This window comes from Acyrthosiphon pisum, chromosome A2, assembly GCF_005508785.2.
Source record: "Acyrthosiphon pisum isolate AL4f chromosome A2, pea_aphid_22Mar2018_4r6ur, whole genome shotgun sequence".
NCBI lineage: Eukaryota > Metazoa > Arthropoda > Insecta > Hemiptera > Aphididae > Acyrthosiphon > Acyrthosiphon pisum.
In genome coordinates this window covers 1,747,779-1,766,818 of record NC_042495.1, presented here as the reverse complement: position 1 = coordinate 1,766,818, position 19,040 = coordinate 1,747,779, and the positions used below count along the sequence as shown (strand labels likewise).

Here is a 19,040-nt window from a genome sequence, read left to right as displayed (position 1 = left end):
ATACTGTATATAGATAAAAATATGTTTCCTTTATTATTTTTTTAAACAAATTTTTTTTTTAAACGTATAGGTATAATAGTTTTTCGAAGGTAAACGCGATCGCGGCATATTTTTACGTCCGCTGCATAATCACGACGGGGAACAGTAACCTTTTTTCTTCAAGCTTTTGATGCTCTTGCCGTCGATAGATATGCCAAAACACACGTTTATCTAGAAAACAAAACAGAAAATAAATAAACGTAGAGGTAATATTGTATATTATATTTTCGATTCCCTGTGTACACACATAATATTATAATATATTATATTGTTCTACGAACCAGCCGTAGTGTATGACAAGGAGTTTATTCGGCGTATAAGAGGGATTTATATTAGATAATAGTACTTATGCTTAAACTTATACTCATCGCATCACAGTATCACACACATAATATTACTATCACTGAATCAGATGTGTATAGTTCAATAAATGTTTTTTATGCGCTATACGCTCATGGCGCATAGGTACATCAAGCTATTTATAAGTACATACACAATTTATTTATTTATTTTTATTTATCGATTTATTTTTGAAGGTAAATAAATTGCAACTAGGTAATTAAATATTAAAAATCAAAATAAACGGGCATATCCTAGAACATCCTTGAGTAGACATACGTGACACGTGCGTGAAGTTACGCAACCTGTTTATTTGAAGTTGACGTAGGTATTCATTTTTCAAATAATTTGTAGAATTTTGGAATTATCTGATTTTCGATGATATTTATTTTATACCGGGGACTTGAAAATGGTTTGAATATTCTGAAAACCTATTTTCAAATATTTGCAAATGTCGGGACTATTTTAAAGTCACTATATAGCTGATAGCTACATATGAAGCTCCTTAAAATTGCCCCCCCCCCAAGTCTTATAATTTTTTTATATCAGACTGGGAAACGATTTGCTCGTGGCGGGTAGAGCCAATTTCACGCATGTGATTACTGCAGGTACGTATAATATTATATTATTAGGTATTAATTATTTACCGAAGTGTTGACGTGAGTTGCAACCGAAGTCACTGGTCTCGGTAATGCGTGGTTCCTACCAGGTGTGCTAACGGCCGAAAACCAGCGTTTCTTTTTGTCCACTGTATTCTGAAAGTATAATAAAGTACCTATATTAGTATTACATATAAATAATTAATATTCTGACACAGTCGTACACATTACACAATGTGTACGAATATCGACCGTCATTCGATGATTCATTGTACGATATTAAGCTCGAGCTTTTTAATTTCCTTAATAATTTGTTTACACCTCATGTGGTTATACCTACTGTTAATATTTTATATGTTATGTGTTTTTGATGTTTCAATTGTGTATAAAGAAAGTTAGGTAGTAGCGTACTGTAGTGGAATAGTGGATATATGTAGTGTGACATGTCATCGATAAATAACATAAAATGTGTTCAAGTCATGAAATGGATTGAAATCTATTAAAAATATAAAATATAATATTTTCACAATCCATTATACGCACATCATTGATGAGTAGGTAGGTGTGTACTTACAACAAATATATTTATGTATGTAACTTATGATTTGATTGATATTAATGATGTTAAATACGATTTGATTAAATTATTTTTATGGCGTTCATTTAGGCTTGAAGGATATTCATACAATTTAGTCACGCGAGGTTGAAGGAAAATATAAGTGCTATTCGGTACTATAAGGTACCTATCTATCTATACTACTTATATAGTATATACATTTAATTGTGTTTGTATACAGTATACCTACAACTATATAACAAACGTTTATAATGAATAGTAAATTTGTTGTGGCTTATAAAACATATTATTATATAGTATATTAATATATCACAATCACAAATTCACAAATTGTATTTTCATATTGTAAGGATGAGTAATGACTTGTCTAAAAAAAACAAGACAATATTTTACATGATTGCAATAGTTATTCTCATGCGGTAACAGCTGATATAAATTATTCACGACCTTAAACTAAAATTGTGCCTTCCTAAAGTTTTAAGTAGGTATCTGTGGGTTTTTACAAAACAATAAGTATATGTATAAAATATTATATATTTATTGTCATTTTTGTATCAGCAAACACAAGTAAGTACCTAGGTACTTAAATAGTGTTTGAGCTCTGAGTTTATGGAAATATAGAATACAAAGTAGGTATATAGAATAAAATATAATATCCTTGCTACCTTATGTATGTTTTAGATAATTTACAGTTCATATTGTTGTAGGTAGCTTTCAATTTTTTTATCACCTTAATAAATTAATTGACACTGTTTTTAATCAACCGAATAATTGTAAGCTATTTGGTCTTAAAAGGTATCTCATATGTAAATCGGTCAATATCTAAATTACTATAGGTACCTCATAGTTTAATGATGTTCATTATTCAGTTTGAACGCATTCAATAGTCTAACCCAAGAGCAAGGGGTACGTGTATTATGTAATTTAGTTATAATTTCTATGTAAACTCAAATTTTTATGGGAATATTAATGAACTTCATAACTTAATGTAATACACGTGATATATAAAGGTAACTTTCATAATATTAATATCATTATAGTATAAAAGGGTGTTTTTTTAAGGCGTAAGTCCGATTTATATAAATTATTGAATATCGGTATGAATCAGTAGCGGATCCAGGTGGGGGGTGACAACAGACTCCTCTTTTTACTTACAGAAATATTTTAAAGTGTTTAATGTAATGCATTATAATTAATTACACAATCTATTTATCTATTTTGGAAACCATTGGGAATGGTATTGGAATGAAAACATTTACAATAATTGCATATTATATTGTATTATATTATGATGGCTTAGAAGTATTTTTTTTAAGGTACCTACCCCCCCCCCCCCCCCAAAAAAAAAAAAAAAAATTAAACCCTGGATCCGCCATTGGTATGAATAAGAACCTAGATACGTCATAATAGACCAGCTACATTCTACTATTATAATTGACTTCATTGTTATCGATACCTATATACATTATATTCCAATTATTTTATTAATTATATAGGTACGGGTTGCGCAAAACACGAAACGTGGTAGTTACATATTATTATTTAGTCTCTAGTGCGTCATACTTTGAATTATAGATGGAGCATTAAGGATTAAATAACTTACCATTTGATGTGTTTCGATAGGTGGTAAAATATTGACGTTGCTTTTTGGCCATGGTTTTTTTCTATATTCTTTGTTACTGGAAATTATAAAACAAATATGTTTTTAAAATAAAATGTTGCTATCAGTTATTTAAATTTAATAGTTTTTATGTGCACATAGGGCCGTCATTACTGGTACATCTGCCCAGAAAGTCTATAAAAAGACCATTTTAAAACTTATTCGTAAAAGATTTAGCTACTATTTCTAAGTATATATTTTTCCGGTATGAAATTCTCACATTACACAATACAATTTAGAAAGTGGACACGAATGCCTCTGGTAAGTAAGAAAAAATAACTTCTAGAAAATAATGAAACTAAATATTAAGCAATTTAAACCAAAAAGAATCTAATAATTTCTGTTATTCTTACAATAACAACATACCTACACCAAACTAATCATTATATTATTATAATTGGTACAACTCATTTTCGGAGATCCGCCACGCAAATGACCATTTGACGAAAAAAGAATTCATATAGGTATGCAATATTTTATTTCCCATATTCATATTAAATATATATCCATTATATTCCATAAGTAGTCATATCTTACATAACTATATGTAACTATCGATTTCTAGACTGAATTTTTACAAAAAAGCATGCACAATAACGTATTATATGTCTTGTGCATATTCTATGTTACGATGCTTCGAGAAAATAAATTCAAGTTATTCAAATGACGCTATGGCGGTGATAGGTGAAAAGCATTAGAAATAATTCTTCCAACAATGACTAGAATAAATTGTTCAAACTATAAATAAATATATTATTTAGTTATTTACTTTTTCTGTTGGCATACAAGTCCACTGCAGGTTTTGTTAACAGTTTCTAAATTCGATCGGGACTTAAACATTATTGACGGTCTGTTAGCCGGCAGTATCGACGAAACAATTAACGCAGACTCTATTCGACCGGAAGAATTTCGTCGTGATTCTAACACAGATTGCCTTTGGCATACACTTTTGATGCTAGTTTTGTCTAATATTCGTTGCCATAAAGTTTCCGTCATGATCTTTATAACTTGATTGCGCAGTAAATCTAGATCCCTGTTGTTAGCGGTTGATGGTCTACTGTCAACCTGGCAACTTTGTTTATCGTCCTCCAGAGTCTTTTCACATGAATATTCAATTCGTTTTCCAATTACTCTGTAATGTTCAATATTTTTTACGATAAAAATCTGAATTTCTAAAAAATATTGAATGCATTCAAATACAAATGTTAGTATGATAGACACACTAATACTATGTAGTCATATTGTCATAATATAATATGCGCAATGTCTTATAGTTTCTAAAATAACCTATATAGTATAATATTATTATACGCTAAATAGGTGTATTTCGGTTTGAGTGTATCTCAGTTTTAGTAACACGGGGTTAGAAAACCTTAGTAATATTGCACATTTGCAACAATTATCATATTTGTTTTGAAATTATCTGGCGTTACATTTATGATTGGTAATACTTGTTTCGAATGCGCATCTTGTTTATCATGGATTAGTTATTTTTTTAGAAACTACAGTTCGCGTGATATAATATTATGTTATCATAACCAAATAATAAAATCAAAACTTAATTCAGTTTAAATTTTGTTATCAACACGTGCAGACAAATTTGCATCTGTCCGGAAAATACACAACATTATTATAAATAAGTGATCTTTCGTAGTTATTATAAATATTCTGAAATAACTTAATGATTCACTGAAATACTTCCTGAGTATAAAAAAAATGTATTTATTCAAATTTGTCAACTGTGATGCGTTTTTGGGGTACCTTTGCACTGGTTTAAACAACCATTTCTGCTATGCACAGAAGTGGGAAACTGCGGAAATGGCCAAATTCTCCTGATATTCTAGTTTATCCACGGTGGGCTGTCATTTGTCATGATGATAATCCAAAACAGATTGGAAAGAGGAGACTTTTTTCAATTCCAGAATTAGATACTGCCTGGGGAAAAATATAAGACTGAACCTACTAACTACCTAAATTAATAAATAGTAATATGTATGTTACCTACATACATGTAGGTATGTATAAACCTCCCTATTTAGTATAGAAGAAGATGTTAATTTTTGTAATTAATGTTTATTCTAAATTGCTAAATTTTTTATCTTCTTTTGTATTTTACACCTAATTTCTAAGTTGTTGATATTTATTTTTGATTTGTTGTATAGAATAATAGATATTTTTTACGCAATACATGGAGTATTCATCGTTTCAATATAACAAATAATGTATTTTAGTTTCTTAAATAATTAATGATTGATAACATTTTACACCCGGGTCGATATTTTATACAAAACAATGTATTTTTAGTAGTGTTGAAAATTAAACCCAACCCCTGTGTAACTTTGCACTAGAACAAAAAATATTTTTAAATATTTTTTTTAATAGTGAAAATAAAGTCATTTGGCTATTAATGCATGTTTACATGTTTCTTAGGTACTCTAGAGTAACTAATAAAAGTTTCAAATTTTCAAAGTTATAACTAAAACAATATTTTTATATAACAAATAATGAAATAAACAAATTATATTGAAAATTTGGTGTATAGTGACCCCATGTCACGGGGTATACCTCAGTTCACGGACAAACTGGCGTCAGTGTATCTAGGTTTGTGAAATAATTTGTCAAGTTTCAATTTCCACCGTGAATCTCAAGATCCCTGTTTGACCATCTCTTTAAAACGCGAATTTCGGAAAATCCTTTCTTATTGCCACTATAACCACTATTCCAAATATTCCAAGTTAGTACGTGTTATAGGTTTTGATATGTACAGCGATGAGTGAGTATAAGTGGTTGGTATTTGACTTTCATATATATATAGATTAAACGTTTTAACACATATTGTATGGGTAATGGGTACCTATATGGTGAATATTATTATCGATAAATGCATAAGTTGTACCTAACTTACTATTAAAGATATAATAATATATAATAAATAATAATAATATACTAAATAGTAAATAGTATATACGTTGAGTTACCTACTTAACAGTAATTTAGTGTGACGGTGACGTTTGTGACATATATTTAACACAGCATTACAATAATTTTATATTTTTGAACATTAAATTATCTATAAAATAATTCACAACAGTAAAAACTAAACAATTTTGGGAACAATTGTAATGATTGTTCAAAAATGTTACACACTTAAATAAGCTTTATCTACTCTGAACTTTAAATAAAACATACATTATAAAACATTTATTTATTTTTAGTTATAAGTTTAGATTAAAATCTAGTACTGAAACTGGAGGTTAAATTTATTTCAATAGTATTATAATATATACCTCTAAATATATTATTTAATTCATACAATATTGATTGTCATATGGATAAAACTAATAGTCAATAGAATACATTTGAGTAAGCACATAACAATGATAATATATTATACTGAAATATATTTTTAATTTTTATCATAATGAATCAAAAATGAAGATTTCGTATTTTAGAAAATTCTAAAAAAAAAATATTTGTTTATAGTTTCAGGAACTCAATTATTTGAACCATACTTTTTAAATATTAATGTTCATTCAAAACATTCCCTATTAAATTATATTATTATATTATAGTAGGTATTGTTGTGTATATATTTGGAGGTCTTTACAATTGCACATTAATTACCAAAATGTATTTAACAGATTTACGAATTTAGGAATACTCTGTATACACATTTCATTGTACCTACCTATTATAATTTAACATTTAATTTTTAATCTTTTCATAAACTTAGTTCTTTTTATTAGCATCTTTGAAATCAAAGTCATTATTTAAAACATGGTGAAATAATTAAACCGAGATAATTTCTAATGATAAAATATTCAAACAAAATACTTTACATTGAGATACTCTGATACCTACTGTGTTGTTTTATGGAACAAATATTATATTGTTTGCCAGTAAAAGTTTTTGTATTCAAACATTTGCTTATATCGTTAAATTTAAACTACTTTGAGTGAAGAATACAAAAATAAATAATCACATAAAAATGAAAATTGATTCTTGTCGTCTAATATCTAACATGAATTTATGATGACTTGTGAAGTGTGAACATTGCCTTTCCATAGTATGATAAACTTTTAAAATTTTAAGTACACTTTTTGAAGATTTAAAATAAATCGAATAACAAAATATAGAACTGATATTGTATCAATTACATATTTAACAATCAAAACTATATGAAAATGGCAATACACTTCCCTGAGTTCTGACTTCTGAGACATTGATACAAAATATATAGTGTGTTTCCGGAACGATAAATGAATCCAAGACCAATACAAATGTGTAAAATTAATTTGATCCAAAATGTATTCGAATTATTAATTATAATTGGGTAGTGTAAACAATTCGTAAGGATATTATTAAGGTTTTGCATAAAAGTATAGTTATAATGTACAATAATTTATTTGTTTAAAAACAATAATAGAAATTATATATTAATGTAGACATAATTTTATAAATTATAACGATTAGGTACATCGCCATTCGACTATTCAAGTAATGATGAATTATTTCTTTATTATTTACGTTAAGGTTAAATCTAATTGTTTTAACTAAAAAATATGATTTTAAGGAAATATATCCAGTTGATTATAGTTCATAGAAATTTGATAAATTACACGAACATAGAAATTTAAAAATATCTAATACATTTTTTTTAATGAAAATAACTTTTAACGTTTAAGTACTCAAGTATTTTTATATTTTGAGTGAAATACAAACTTTGACGCTGAACCTTTTATAAATAGCTAACCTAACCTTTTTATGCACGTATAGCTTGATGTGCTGTTTATATATTCTGTATAATTTGCGATGTTGACATCAGTTAGGTATATGTATACATTAAGTGTAAATAGCAAAGGTCTGTAAGTTGGGTTCGGGACTGTCATTTAACCCAAAATGTATTCGTCGACTATCAGAAAATCAATAGAAAAAACTTGTCTTAAAATATACATACACACAGTGAGCTTGGAGTTAAAACATAGGTAGTTAAAAATATGTAAAAATCAACTGATTCAAGAAAAAATCAGATAAATTTAATTTCGATTATGAAAAAGAAAGTTATTCAAGTTTTAAAAGATATTAGGTAATAATACATTTATTTGAGTCTAAAATAAGAATAAAACATAATATTATTATACCAACAATATTCTGTTATTTGATGAACTTTTGAAGATAAAATAAAATGATATAATCGTTCACGTTCTTCAGTTCAAATATAATATAATAGCCAATAGGTAGGTTGTACGTAAGTAGGTACCTATGTTATAAATGTAAAGGATTACATTTTTGGCTGTATTAGAACATAAAATAATTTATACTTAAATTAAAACTAATGATAGTAGTTCGATATTCTATCTACAGTACATTTTGAGGCTTAATATTATGTTACGTCATATGTATCTGCGTATATGGTAAAATAAATTAATATTACATTGTTTTTTTTTTTTTTGTAACAGAGTAAGAAAGGTTAAAAAGTTACATATATATTTTGAATATAACTTATAGATCACTTATCTAAGTACTTGTTATTTGAAACGTATAATGTTTTAATTAGAAATGGGACATATAATATATATTCCATATTTCCATAATACTCAATTATTAATCTACTGCAGGTACTATCGCTGTAATTTGTAATACATTTTTTTTAATTTAAAAATGTAAGTTAATATTTTATAATAATTTCAAATTTCGAATTTCTTATTGAATTTAATAGTTCTCAAAAACAACGAACGATATCATAAATAAATATGTATAGGTACTTAAATTATGATTCATTTATTTATTAAATTTCGTCATATTATGATAAATTCAATTAAATTAAAGTAATAAATAGAAGTCAGATTATATTTAAAATATTATTGTAACTCGAAATAGTGATATTAGGAAATAGGAATACAATTCCAGAAGAAGGATGTGAATTATTTATATTATTAAGCTTAATTTTACATCTTGCTTTTAACCATTTTATATACAGTAAAAATTTAAAATTGTAATAATAATGCCCACAATAATATGATATCGTCGAGGATTCCGATATTTGACTATACATAAATTGTATTAAAATATTAATAAGACTTATACGCTTTACCATTTTTTTTTTTTTTTTTTTAACAAAATTTTATATTACGCTATCTGTTACAATTAATGAACAATAAGCTTAAGTGATAAAAAATATAATAAAATAGACAGAAGAGACTGAGGGAAGAGACCACCCATCGGAGGTACTTCAGCATGAATAGGTACTTCAGCATCAATAAGGTACTTCAGCATGAATAACCATTTAAATTAGTTATATTTTTACGATTAAATCGAGATGTTACGACTGGTATATTTCATAAAAAATTCACTTATGTATATATGTGTAATGTACTTTCGATGCCGCAGAAAAGGTATACAAATGTACCTACAATCCTATACTTGGAAAATTACATTCACTCCAAGCCCCCCCCCCCCTAAATATAAACCTTAGTATCTCCCCTGTACCTTTTTCATTTATTACTATTTAAAAAAAATTCTTCATCTTTTAAGGTGGTTGAGTAGGTGCCTAAAAAAGAGTTTACCCCAGTGATTTAAAAAAAGTTTGTCAAAAAAAAAAATCTATGATTGTACACCATGATTTTTGAATTGTATTTAATTAGTCATATTACATTAGTTAAAATAACGTGAATTTGTATCATTTTTCTTTGATGTAATTTAGGTACCTATACTTAAATAATAACTATTATGATATGAGTAGTGTTATAATTTATAGTTTATAGGATTAATTCACTCGTTAATAATATACCATACCCACTAAAAATTTCGCCTGGCCTTGACCAGACTTGAACCCCAAGTTCGTCGCCACTGGTTGTTTCTATAATTGTGTTTACGAATGTTTGCTGTAAATAATTATAATTTATAAGAAGTAAATATTATAGTTGATTAATATCAAAAAGTCCAAGATCAAAATATGTACATAAAGTATCATAATTATTTATGAGACACGTGGACACTAATAGCATCTTATAGTATAAGGTCCAGAAACATTGCTATTTGTAATCATATTTTTCTTAACTGGTCTGACTTAATATAATTATTACTTGTAGAGGTATATCTTTGTATGTGCGTTATGATTCGTTAGTGGTCGGTGCAGTGTATGTGATTGTGGGGAAGGTCAATTGTTGTGTTCTACAATCGTAATTTCCTTCTGTTGTTATTTCTGTATCGTTCTATCCATAGAAATATGTTTGTATTATTATATTGTACCCAGGTATTTTATATTATATTCATAGGTGCAAATTGAAGGAGACTTGGAAGGGCTTATGTTTTTCTCGATGACAATTTTGTAGCCAATTTTTGTACTTTTTGTACTTAAGCGTTTTGTCGAACACTCGATGTTGAAACGAAGATTTTCCTCTGACGTTGAATTGATCTCAGTAGAATTCTGCAGCGGAATCAGTTTTTGTATTTTCAAAAATATTGATATTCGACATTTTTGGTTTGTAATAACATTTAGACCTTTATCGATATTTTAAAAATCTCAAATTTTGCGTTTTTGGCAAATCCAAAATATACATTTTATGTAGCTTGTTACGAGAAACTAATTAATATCAATGGTTTATAGCCAAAAATGTATATAAGTGTAATACTTTCCATGCCGTAGACAAGGTATACAAATATACCTACAATCTTATATTTGAACAATTTATTGCCACTATATAGTGTGTTTACTGAAGATTGTGATGGTCAATTTGGTACAAGTCAAATGCACGGCCAATATACTTAAATATACTTGAACAGCTGTATTAATGTTCCCGCCACTTGTTTGGCTTCTTCTGGAAATGAGTAGCATAATAAATGCAATCCAACGTAGCACTATATTTTTATGGAGCTAAAAACGTGTAAAACTTAGGAAAGCAGCTGGACTCGATGAAATTTACCCAGAGTCTATAAAATATAGCGGGCCCAAGACAATTAAATTGTTTTCCCTCTTCTTCTCCGATGTCCGCCATACGGGAAAATTACCGAAACTCTTTAAACAAACAAAAATTTTAGCAGTATTAAAGCCAGAAAAACCAAAAAATGATGTAAGCAGCTATAGACCGATATCTCTATTAAGCGTATGCTACAAATTACTGGAAAGATTGATCTACAACCGCATTGCTAGCATCATTGATGACACTATTCCACTTGAACAAGCTGGGTTCCGCCCTAATAGGAGTTGCTGTGACCAGGTAATGGCACTTACTACCCATATAGAAAATGGGTATGATAGAAATGTTAAAACAGCAGTCGCATTCATAGACATATCATCTGCCTATGACACTGTCTGGAGGAAAGGGCATTTATCAAAATTCCTGGATGTGATTCCATGCAAAACATTATTAAAACTTCTCAATAATATGCTTTAGCAGATTTTTTATTGTTTTTATTGGAGAGGAAAAAAGTAAAATAAAGATGCTAAATAATGGCCTCCCTCAAGGTTCTGTCTTGGCACCCATTCTCTTTAACCTATATATCAAGGACCTACCAGCGACAACTGCAAGAAAATTTATATATGCTGATGACCTAGCTAGGTCCTAGCGCTAGCCTGCCAGAGTGAAAAATTCGATGACCTAGAAAACACCCTATCTGAAGACCTTGATACATTACATAAGTTCTACAATCAATGGAGACTCATACCGAATCCATCAAAAACGGAAGTCACCCTCTTCCATTTGAATAACAGAAGAGCAAATTAGGAGATACCGGTGCAGTTTGGAGATCAGCTAGTGATTAACAACCCCTACCCAAAGTACCTGGGTGTGGTATTAGACAGAACGCTCACTTTCAAGAACCATCTAGTCAAACTTTCAGCGAAAATAAAAACCCGTAATAGTATGATTGCCAAATTGAGCGGTACATCCTGGGGAGCTGATGCAAATACCCTACGAATTAGCGCGCTAGCACTAGTATATTCAGCTGCAGAATACTGCGCCCCAGTATGGATAAATAGTGCACATACCAATAAACTTGATACACAGCTCAACTCAGAAATGAGAATCATAGGGGGAACATTAAAAACTACCCCTTTAAAATGGCTCCCAGTACTTAGCAATATAGCTCCTCCTAAGATCCGAAGAGAACAAGCTCTCATCCGAGAATGGACTAAGATAAACAATAACAAGAACCTTCCGGTACACGCAGATGTAAGACTATATGTGTATAGACTATGTCTTAAGTCACGGAAACCACCCTGGAAAACCGCAGAGATGCTATTACTGGAAAACACAGGGGAAAATACCAAATGGCTTGAGGATTGGATGGCGGAGAACCCTGATGGACAAAACATTGTTACCAATCCAATTTCCAAGCAGCCAGGCTTCGATCTGCCTAGACAAATTTGGGTGACCCTAAATCGCATTAGGACCGGCCATAGAAGATGTAACTACATGATGTACAAATGGAAATTACACACTACTCCTTTATGTGACTGTGGAAATATGCAAACGATCTCCCATATAGCAACTGAATGCCCGTTCCGTGCATTCAAAGGCACTATAAGTGATATCCATACAGCTAACATGGATGTGATTGATTGGATACGAAATCTGGACATGAATCTTTAGCCTATAGTTCTAAATTCATCTCAGCTATAATAGTTACCACCTGTCATATTAAACATATTATTATTTTATTTTATTATCATTATTTGTATCCTATTCCATATGGTTTGTTATTATTTACATGTTTAAATTTGTTGCTCTATTTTGTCATACGAAATATATATATATATATATATGGAGCTAAAACCATTTATGGGAATTGGGGAAATAACTTCGGATGGAAAAAATTATATAATATACAAATACGGGGTCTAGGTTAAAATAATGGTAGTACCAAATGATAACCAAGTAATAATAATCGCAAAGTAAAAAGCAAAAACTTAAATAGTGAAAGTAAAAAGAGCGACATAAAAACAAACAAAAAAAGTCCCATTTTCATCTAAAAATATACATAATTATTCACATATAATATCGATAGAGGTGATGTATTATGACTAGAGTTATAGTTATACATTTTAATGCCTTAGTTGTGATTCAAAATTAAATAACACAATTTTTTAACTATAATGGAGTGATTTCTTCAATAATTGATTCGCTGTGAGGCATACCTATTTTCTTACTATTGTCACGGCCTTATACATTAACAAGTATGTGCCCTGCAAGTTGGATAGATGCATGGAGGTCTTCTTTGATAAATTATTCAAATCACTTAATTCTTCACATCGTTTATACATATATTTTTAGAAAGGTCGTATATATTCACTTATAAAGGGAAAAAAATCAAAATCAAATCAAAGGATGCAAAATACAAATCTCAAATTCCTCTGAAGAGCTCCTTAATCCCCTATTCACCCTACCACAAAGTTCCATCATACTCTCATGCAGACAAACGCACCCACACTTGTCCTTCTTGGCTTTATTTTAGTTATTGTTAGTATCGAATATCGATAGTATTTTGCCGTACGCAGATTATGATGAGGATTTATCACACGTTAATTACTTTTGTTATTATTTATACTTGACTACACTTAAATATTTCCAATGAACTAGTTCCTAATAAATTGTGTACATATATTATCTCCGATAGTCGTTGTTCACCTTTGTCAATTATTCGCTGAAAATTATATTTGATTTGGATTTCGCTACCATTACTTCGCTATTTTCGACGGAACCATTGTAAATATGATAAGCACTGGAAAAATAGTATTACATTATTAATCACAGGTATTTATGATAAATAATATATCTACCAATGTATTAACTTACATCATCCTGACACCCTAATACACATTTAAGAAACATTAAGTATTTTATGCCAATAACTAAATGTATATTTGCATAGTGGTATACATTTTTAAAATGGATATAGTAAAATATTATACTTAGTAGTTTGTACGCTCCCCGAATTTATTTAGACTTAAAAACAAAATTATAATCACACGGCGTTATAGATAGTCTATTTAGGTACACTGATGTATTGGGTCTGTTTCATAGTTGTCTTACTGTACATGTACAATACATTGCCATAATAATAAATTATTGATAACAGTGTACATAATTAATAATATACCACAATATACCCAAGTAAGAAACATATGTAAGTTTAAGCCGTAAGTATAAGTAAATCGGTGAAATTATTATTCCATAGTGAATATTGTTAGGTCTGTGGTGATTGGAAACTAATGCAATTTTTAATAGATGGTATAACTTTAGTAGAAATAGTTTTTTATTTTATTTTATGACACTTATATATATATTAATTTAAAACATATCAATTAATAATTTTTTAGAATCGTCTAGACTTAATGCATTACAACGAATTACAATAGCTATATAACACACATTATAGTTTGTAATTCACACGTACCGTTAATATTTGGTTGGGAGCCATAATATAACATAATAAAATATCATAATAATACTATAATCAATATTTCAATATTTATACACTACAAATATCTCCTTTACCGCTAATATTGAATGTATTTGCGTAAATATTCTAAGTGCTGGTACACATAATTTATAATCACATATCTAATCCCTAAAATTGTGTGTACTACGACACACTTTGTGTAATACGAAAAGTTCAGTGTGTAGTACGAAATTTAAAAGTTTGTTATTCTAATTAAACCTTTATAATAATATTATGTATGATTTTATATCTTCAAGTTTTTTTTATATTTTTATGGTATTTGGCCTAACCAAATTTTAATTATTATCTACATTCTACACAAACACACAGTAAAAAAATTTGTTGTTGTTAGGTCTCATACTCTTGTTATAGTTATTATTATAAACTGTTCGTTGTTATTGAGAGAAGCTATTTTTATTATTATCAGCTTAGTAGTGAACGGTGGTATACAGTATACTAGTGTTTATCTAGAAATAATTTAGATTTGACCGATTTGGGATTATGTGTATAGTACGAAAATTTGGATAATTTAGGGACTGCACATATCTATATAATATATTTGCTGAATATATTATACCATTATTTGCATATTATATGTCAAATACACCAGTTGTCAAAACTTACTCCAATATTAGTAATAATATTTACAACCTCGAAATTATTATTTTACAGTGAGAATTAAATTGCATTTTTATACGTCATAAATTATAATTAAATAAAACAGTATTTACTTTTTCGATATTCCACCGACATGGTGTAAAACAAATTCAATTTATTTATTATAGTATTTATGAACAAAAATCTTAACTTTATCTTAATTTCTTAGCCGGGTAATAATATAAGTATAATATATGTTATTTTTTTAATTTACAAATTTGTTGTAAGTCATAGTAATTATTTTATACGATAAACTATAAATTTAGTAAATAATTTAACGACCTTAAGTGAGGAATTCTTTTCCATTGTTTATATTCAGATCGTAGCCGATCGTGACATGCGTCGGAGAAGTCCTCTTCGTCGTGAAGTATACGCGACGCTTCGTCAAGGAAATCGGTGGCTTGATAACTGTCCTCGGCCTACGAAAAATTCACCGCTAAACGATCATATCGTAACGTTTTAAGTGTATTTATTTACGCATATTATATACATACGTCTAACCACGAAGCAGTTGAATCCTCTGGTGTCGGTAACGTCATGGGACTATAATCTCCACCGACATTTTTGGCGCTAAACGAGAAATAAAAACACAATTTTACGAACAAATAAAATAAATTGTTCGTGATAAAAAAACGTATCGCAGTGCGTTTAAAATGTTCATTGTTCAATTTATTTTCTGCGCATTAGTGTCATAATATCGTTCCAACTTGGCAGCTTCTGACGATATGACGTAAATAAGAATGTACAGACTTTAGAGAAGTTGACTATAGAGTGGGACCTACCGGCGCGAGTCCGGCGATGTGGAAAATTTGGACTCTACGGCGTTTCGCTTGTTAATCAAATTGCACGCGACGGACAAAATATGTGACGTACGGACATCGCAACGTTTCTCCCGGTTCGTCACCGTCATAATTTTCGCGGTTGTTAACTTGCCGGATTATTCCCTCGGGAAGTAAAAGCGTACGGTATAGTTTTGTGCCACATTCGTGGGTCATGAAAATTAAAGTTGAATCGATACATCCACTGCCTAGGCGACTAATGTACAAACTCACAACGACCAGCGGAAAAGCGTGTGCAATGCACAGGGCGCACCAGGCGGCTAGAGAAAAATACTCGATAAAATATAAAAAACATTTAATCGACTTCTTACTGAAATCAGCTTCATAATCGCGTTACGAATTTTACTATTCAAATAAATATTCAATAACGCCGTCCGGAATCTCCGTGGAAAAGGGCAATATTAGAATAGTATTTTTTTTTCATTCTTTCATAATTCGGCATTGAACTTATTAATTTAACATGAGCTATTGTAAATTTATAATTTTTATATTATATAATTCATATATATAATTATATAATCTATAATATAGATTATATATTCAGGTTTACGATATAGATTCTATATCGTATTTAACCTTTAAAAAAAATGACATCTATATGCACTAAAAACGTAAACAAATATTACAATAAGTGTAGCATTTCCGAAAGGCAATAAAGGCAAAAGGTTTTCGAATACTACTAAACCACGATTATATGGACCGGAAAACCAAATAATAGAAGTATAAATTTATATGATTTTAAACTATAAATTTATTTTAGTTATTTATTTGGCAAGGACTTTAATGCTTTTTCATTGGTTATAGATTAAAATATAATATTATAAAAAGGTTTTTTTTTTATATCGTATCTTAAGTTCGAATACAAAAATAAACTTAATTAAAACTGTTTTAAAATAAATTAAAAACTTTAATATTACTACATAATTCAATTCAAATATGTAATTAAAAAATGACTTAATTACTAAACATTAACAAAATTCTAAAAAATCCGAGTAAAACTTCAGCGATTAAACAATAATAAAATTTCCTCCAATCCTGGATAAAAGTGTGGGGGAATTCTTCTCAAACTAAACTAAAATTTACATAAAATCAATAACCTGAAATTACATAGGAGACCAGAACAATTTTTCCAATATGTTAATTGAATAAGTTAAAATAATAATATATGTTAAGGTATTAGGTGGGCATTAGGTACAATATCTAATTAAATTCTTATTATACCTATATGTATGAATGTGTATTGCTTATTTATCCATACAATTATATGATTATCGTACAATATACAAATTTGAATAAATATAAGTCAAATTTAAGCTTATTAGAATATTATTATTTACTTTTAGATATCTTTAACTTATATATTAGTTACACATACCTACTTATTTTGTAGAAAGTTAAATTTTTATTTTTTTAAATATTGCGATATCACTAAGTATGTTTATAATTTATCACTATGACGAGTCAGACTTATTTCTTTCCTTATTTTTTTTTTTCAGTCTTGGTTGTCAATAAAAATAATATAATATACGAAAACTTGGTAAACAGTCGTATTATAGTTCGTATACATATTTGGCATTTTGGCGCGTATACAGATTTTTTAAATACCAGAAAATATTATAACTATTTATTGCTTTAATAAAAATAGCTATAAATGATAAATTGCGTTTCGAAGTATATTGAAATACATCTAATTTTATTCATCATACTTGGCTGTGTGGAGGGTAGCAAATAGTAATACTAATAGTTTATAATGCACACTGAAGATACACAAATGAATAATATAATAGAAAATTTGTTTCGTCAAAATGTTAATATTAAATGGTGGTTGAAGTCATCTTAATGAAAAACATAAACGTAGATTAGTTAAACTTTATGTAAAACTTTAGTTAAACTTTTCTAATATAAATATTTCACTAGCCGCATAGTAAATACAAGATTTACATTTAGGGATCAGTCAAAACACAAATAATAACGCTAAACTATAATATTCCAATCAATTTCACTTGTATTGTGAACCACATATTTTGCTCTTTGGAACACGAGTAATGAATCATTATGCGAGATCTTTAGAAGCATTTAGGCACGCGTTAAGGAACTTACACATTACAAATATTTACCACTGAATAATAATTTCCTACGCAAATAATCATCACTTGACTCATTGTTGATGCAAATTTTAATGTTACTAAAAAAGATGTATAAAAAAAACCTTTGTTTCTTATAATATTATATTTAGTCAATTAGCTCATATTAGTGTGCATGATTATTGATATAAAATATTTAAATTAAGTAGGTATATTATCGACGTTTGATTCACTGTTATCGTTACTAGATTGCACAATTCGAATAACTCGTTGACCATTATAAAGGAACACTATATATTAAAACGCTCTAGAACTTTTTTAAAGTAATTGAAAAAACACTCATAATTAGAAATAAAATCCTAAAACACATAACAATATGAATTGTAAAATTAAAAACTTTCTTGAGATGTAACTTTCGGTTTTAATTTTTAATGCGTACACAATTTTACTATATGAAACTATGAAAGTATTAGTATGTATTTTAATGTTAATAAATAATGGAAATTTAATTTCCCAGCATGAATCGTAATTCCAGTACGAGTATGTACATAAAAAATCTAACCCTGTTTAAACAGTTAATTAAAAATGTACTTTGTTTTATAATACTTTAAAATTAAATACTATAGAAAAAATAATTATAAAATATTAATATTACGAGTTAAAAAAATAATGAATAATTTGCATAATGCTAACAAAGGCAATTTAATTACTTTTAATAAAGTATGAATCATCTAATTGTTGTATACATATTAACAACTGATGGACTAGCTAACTTATGGAAAACGAGAGAATAATGATCAAAAT

The 19,040-nt window shown here is 28.5% G+C and overlaps 1 protein-coding gene across 2 annotated transcripts; it reads right to left on the bottom strand.

Moving 5' to 3' along the window:
* Positions 1–8: 8 nt before the first annotated feature.
* Positions 9–16,374, bottom strand: LOC100570824. Of its 2 annotated transcripts, none has more exons than XM_003247099.4 (7): positions 16,096–16,374; positions 15,808–15,883; positions 15,596–15,732; positions 3,984–4,346; positions 3,158–3,233; positions 1,026–1,133; positions 9–210 (listed from the first exon to the last, which is right to left on the bottom strand). In XM_003247099.4, the coding sequence occupies exons 1-7, from the start codon at positions 16,221–16,223 to the stop codon at positions 130–132; spliced, it is 969 nt and encodes a 322-aa protein (XP_003247147.2). In that variant the 5' UTR covers positions 16,224–16,374; the 3' UTR covers positions 9–129. The 2 variants fall into 2 exon arrangements, with proteins under 2 accessions (XP_003247147.2, XP_029346039.1); XM_029490179.1 differs by lacking the exon at positions 16,096–16,374 and adding an exon at positions 10,010–10,098 and having other exon boundaries at positions 15,596–15,749; positions 15,808–16,083.
* Between the last annotated feature and the right edge of the window lie 2,666 nt (positions 16,375–19,040).

Excerpts from the sequence above, each read along its gene's own strand:
- LOC100570824 (XM_003247099.4), bottom strand. The coding sequence starts at position 16,223 with ATGACGGTGACGAACCGGGAGAAACGTTGCGATGTCCGTACGTCACAT. Across the intron at positions 3,234-3,983 it reads CTTGTATGCCAACAGAAAAA|TAACAAAGAATATAGAAAAA; the intron begins GTAAATAACTAA and ends TATAATTTCCAG. Across the intron at positions 1,134-3,157 it reads CTATCGAAACACATCAAATG|AATACAGTGGACAAAAAGAA; the intron begins GTAAGTTATTTA and ends TTATACTTTCAG.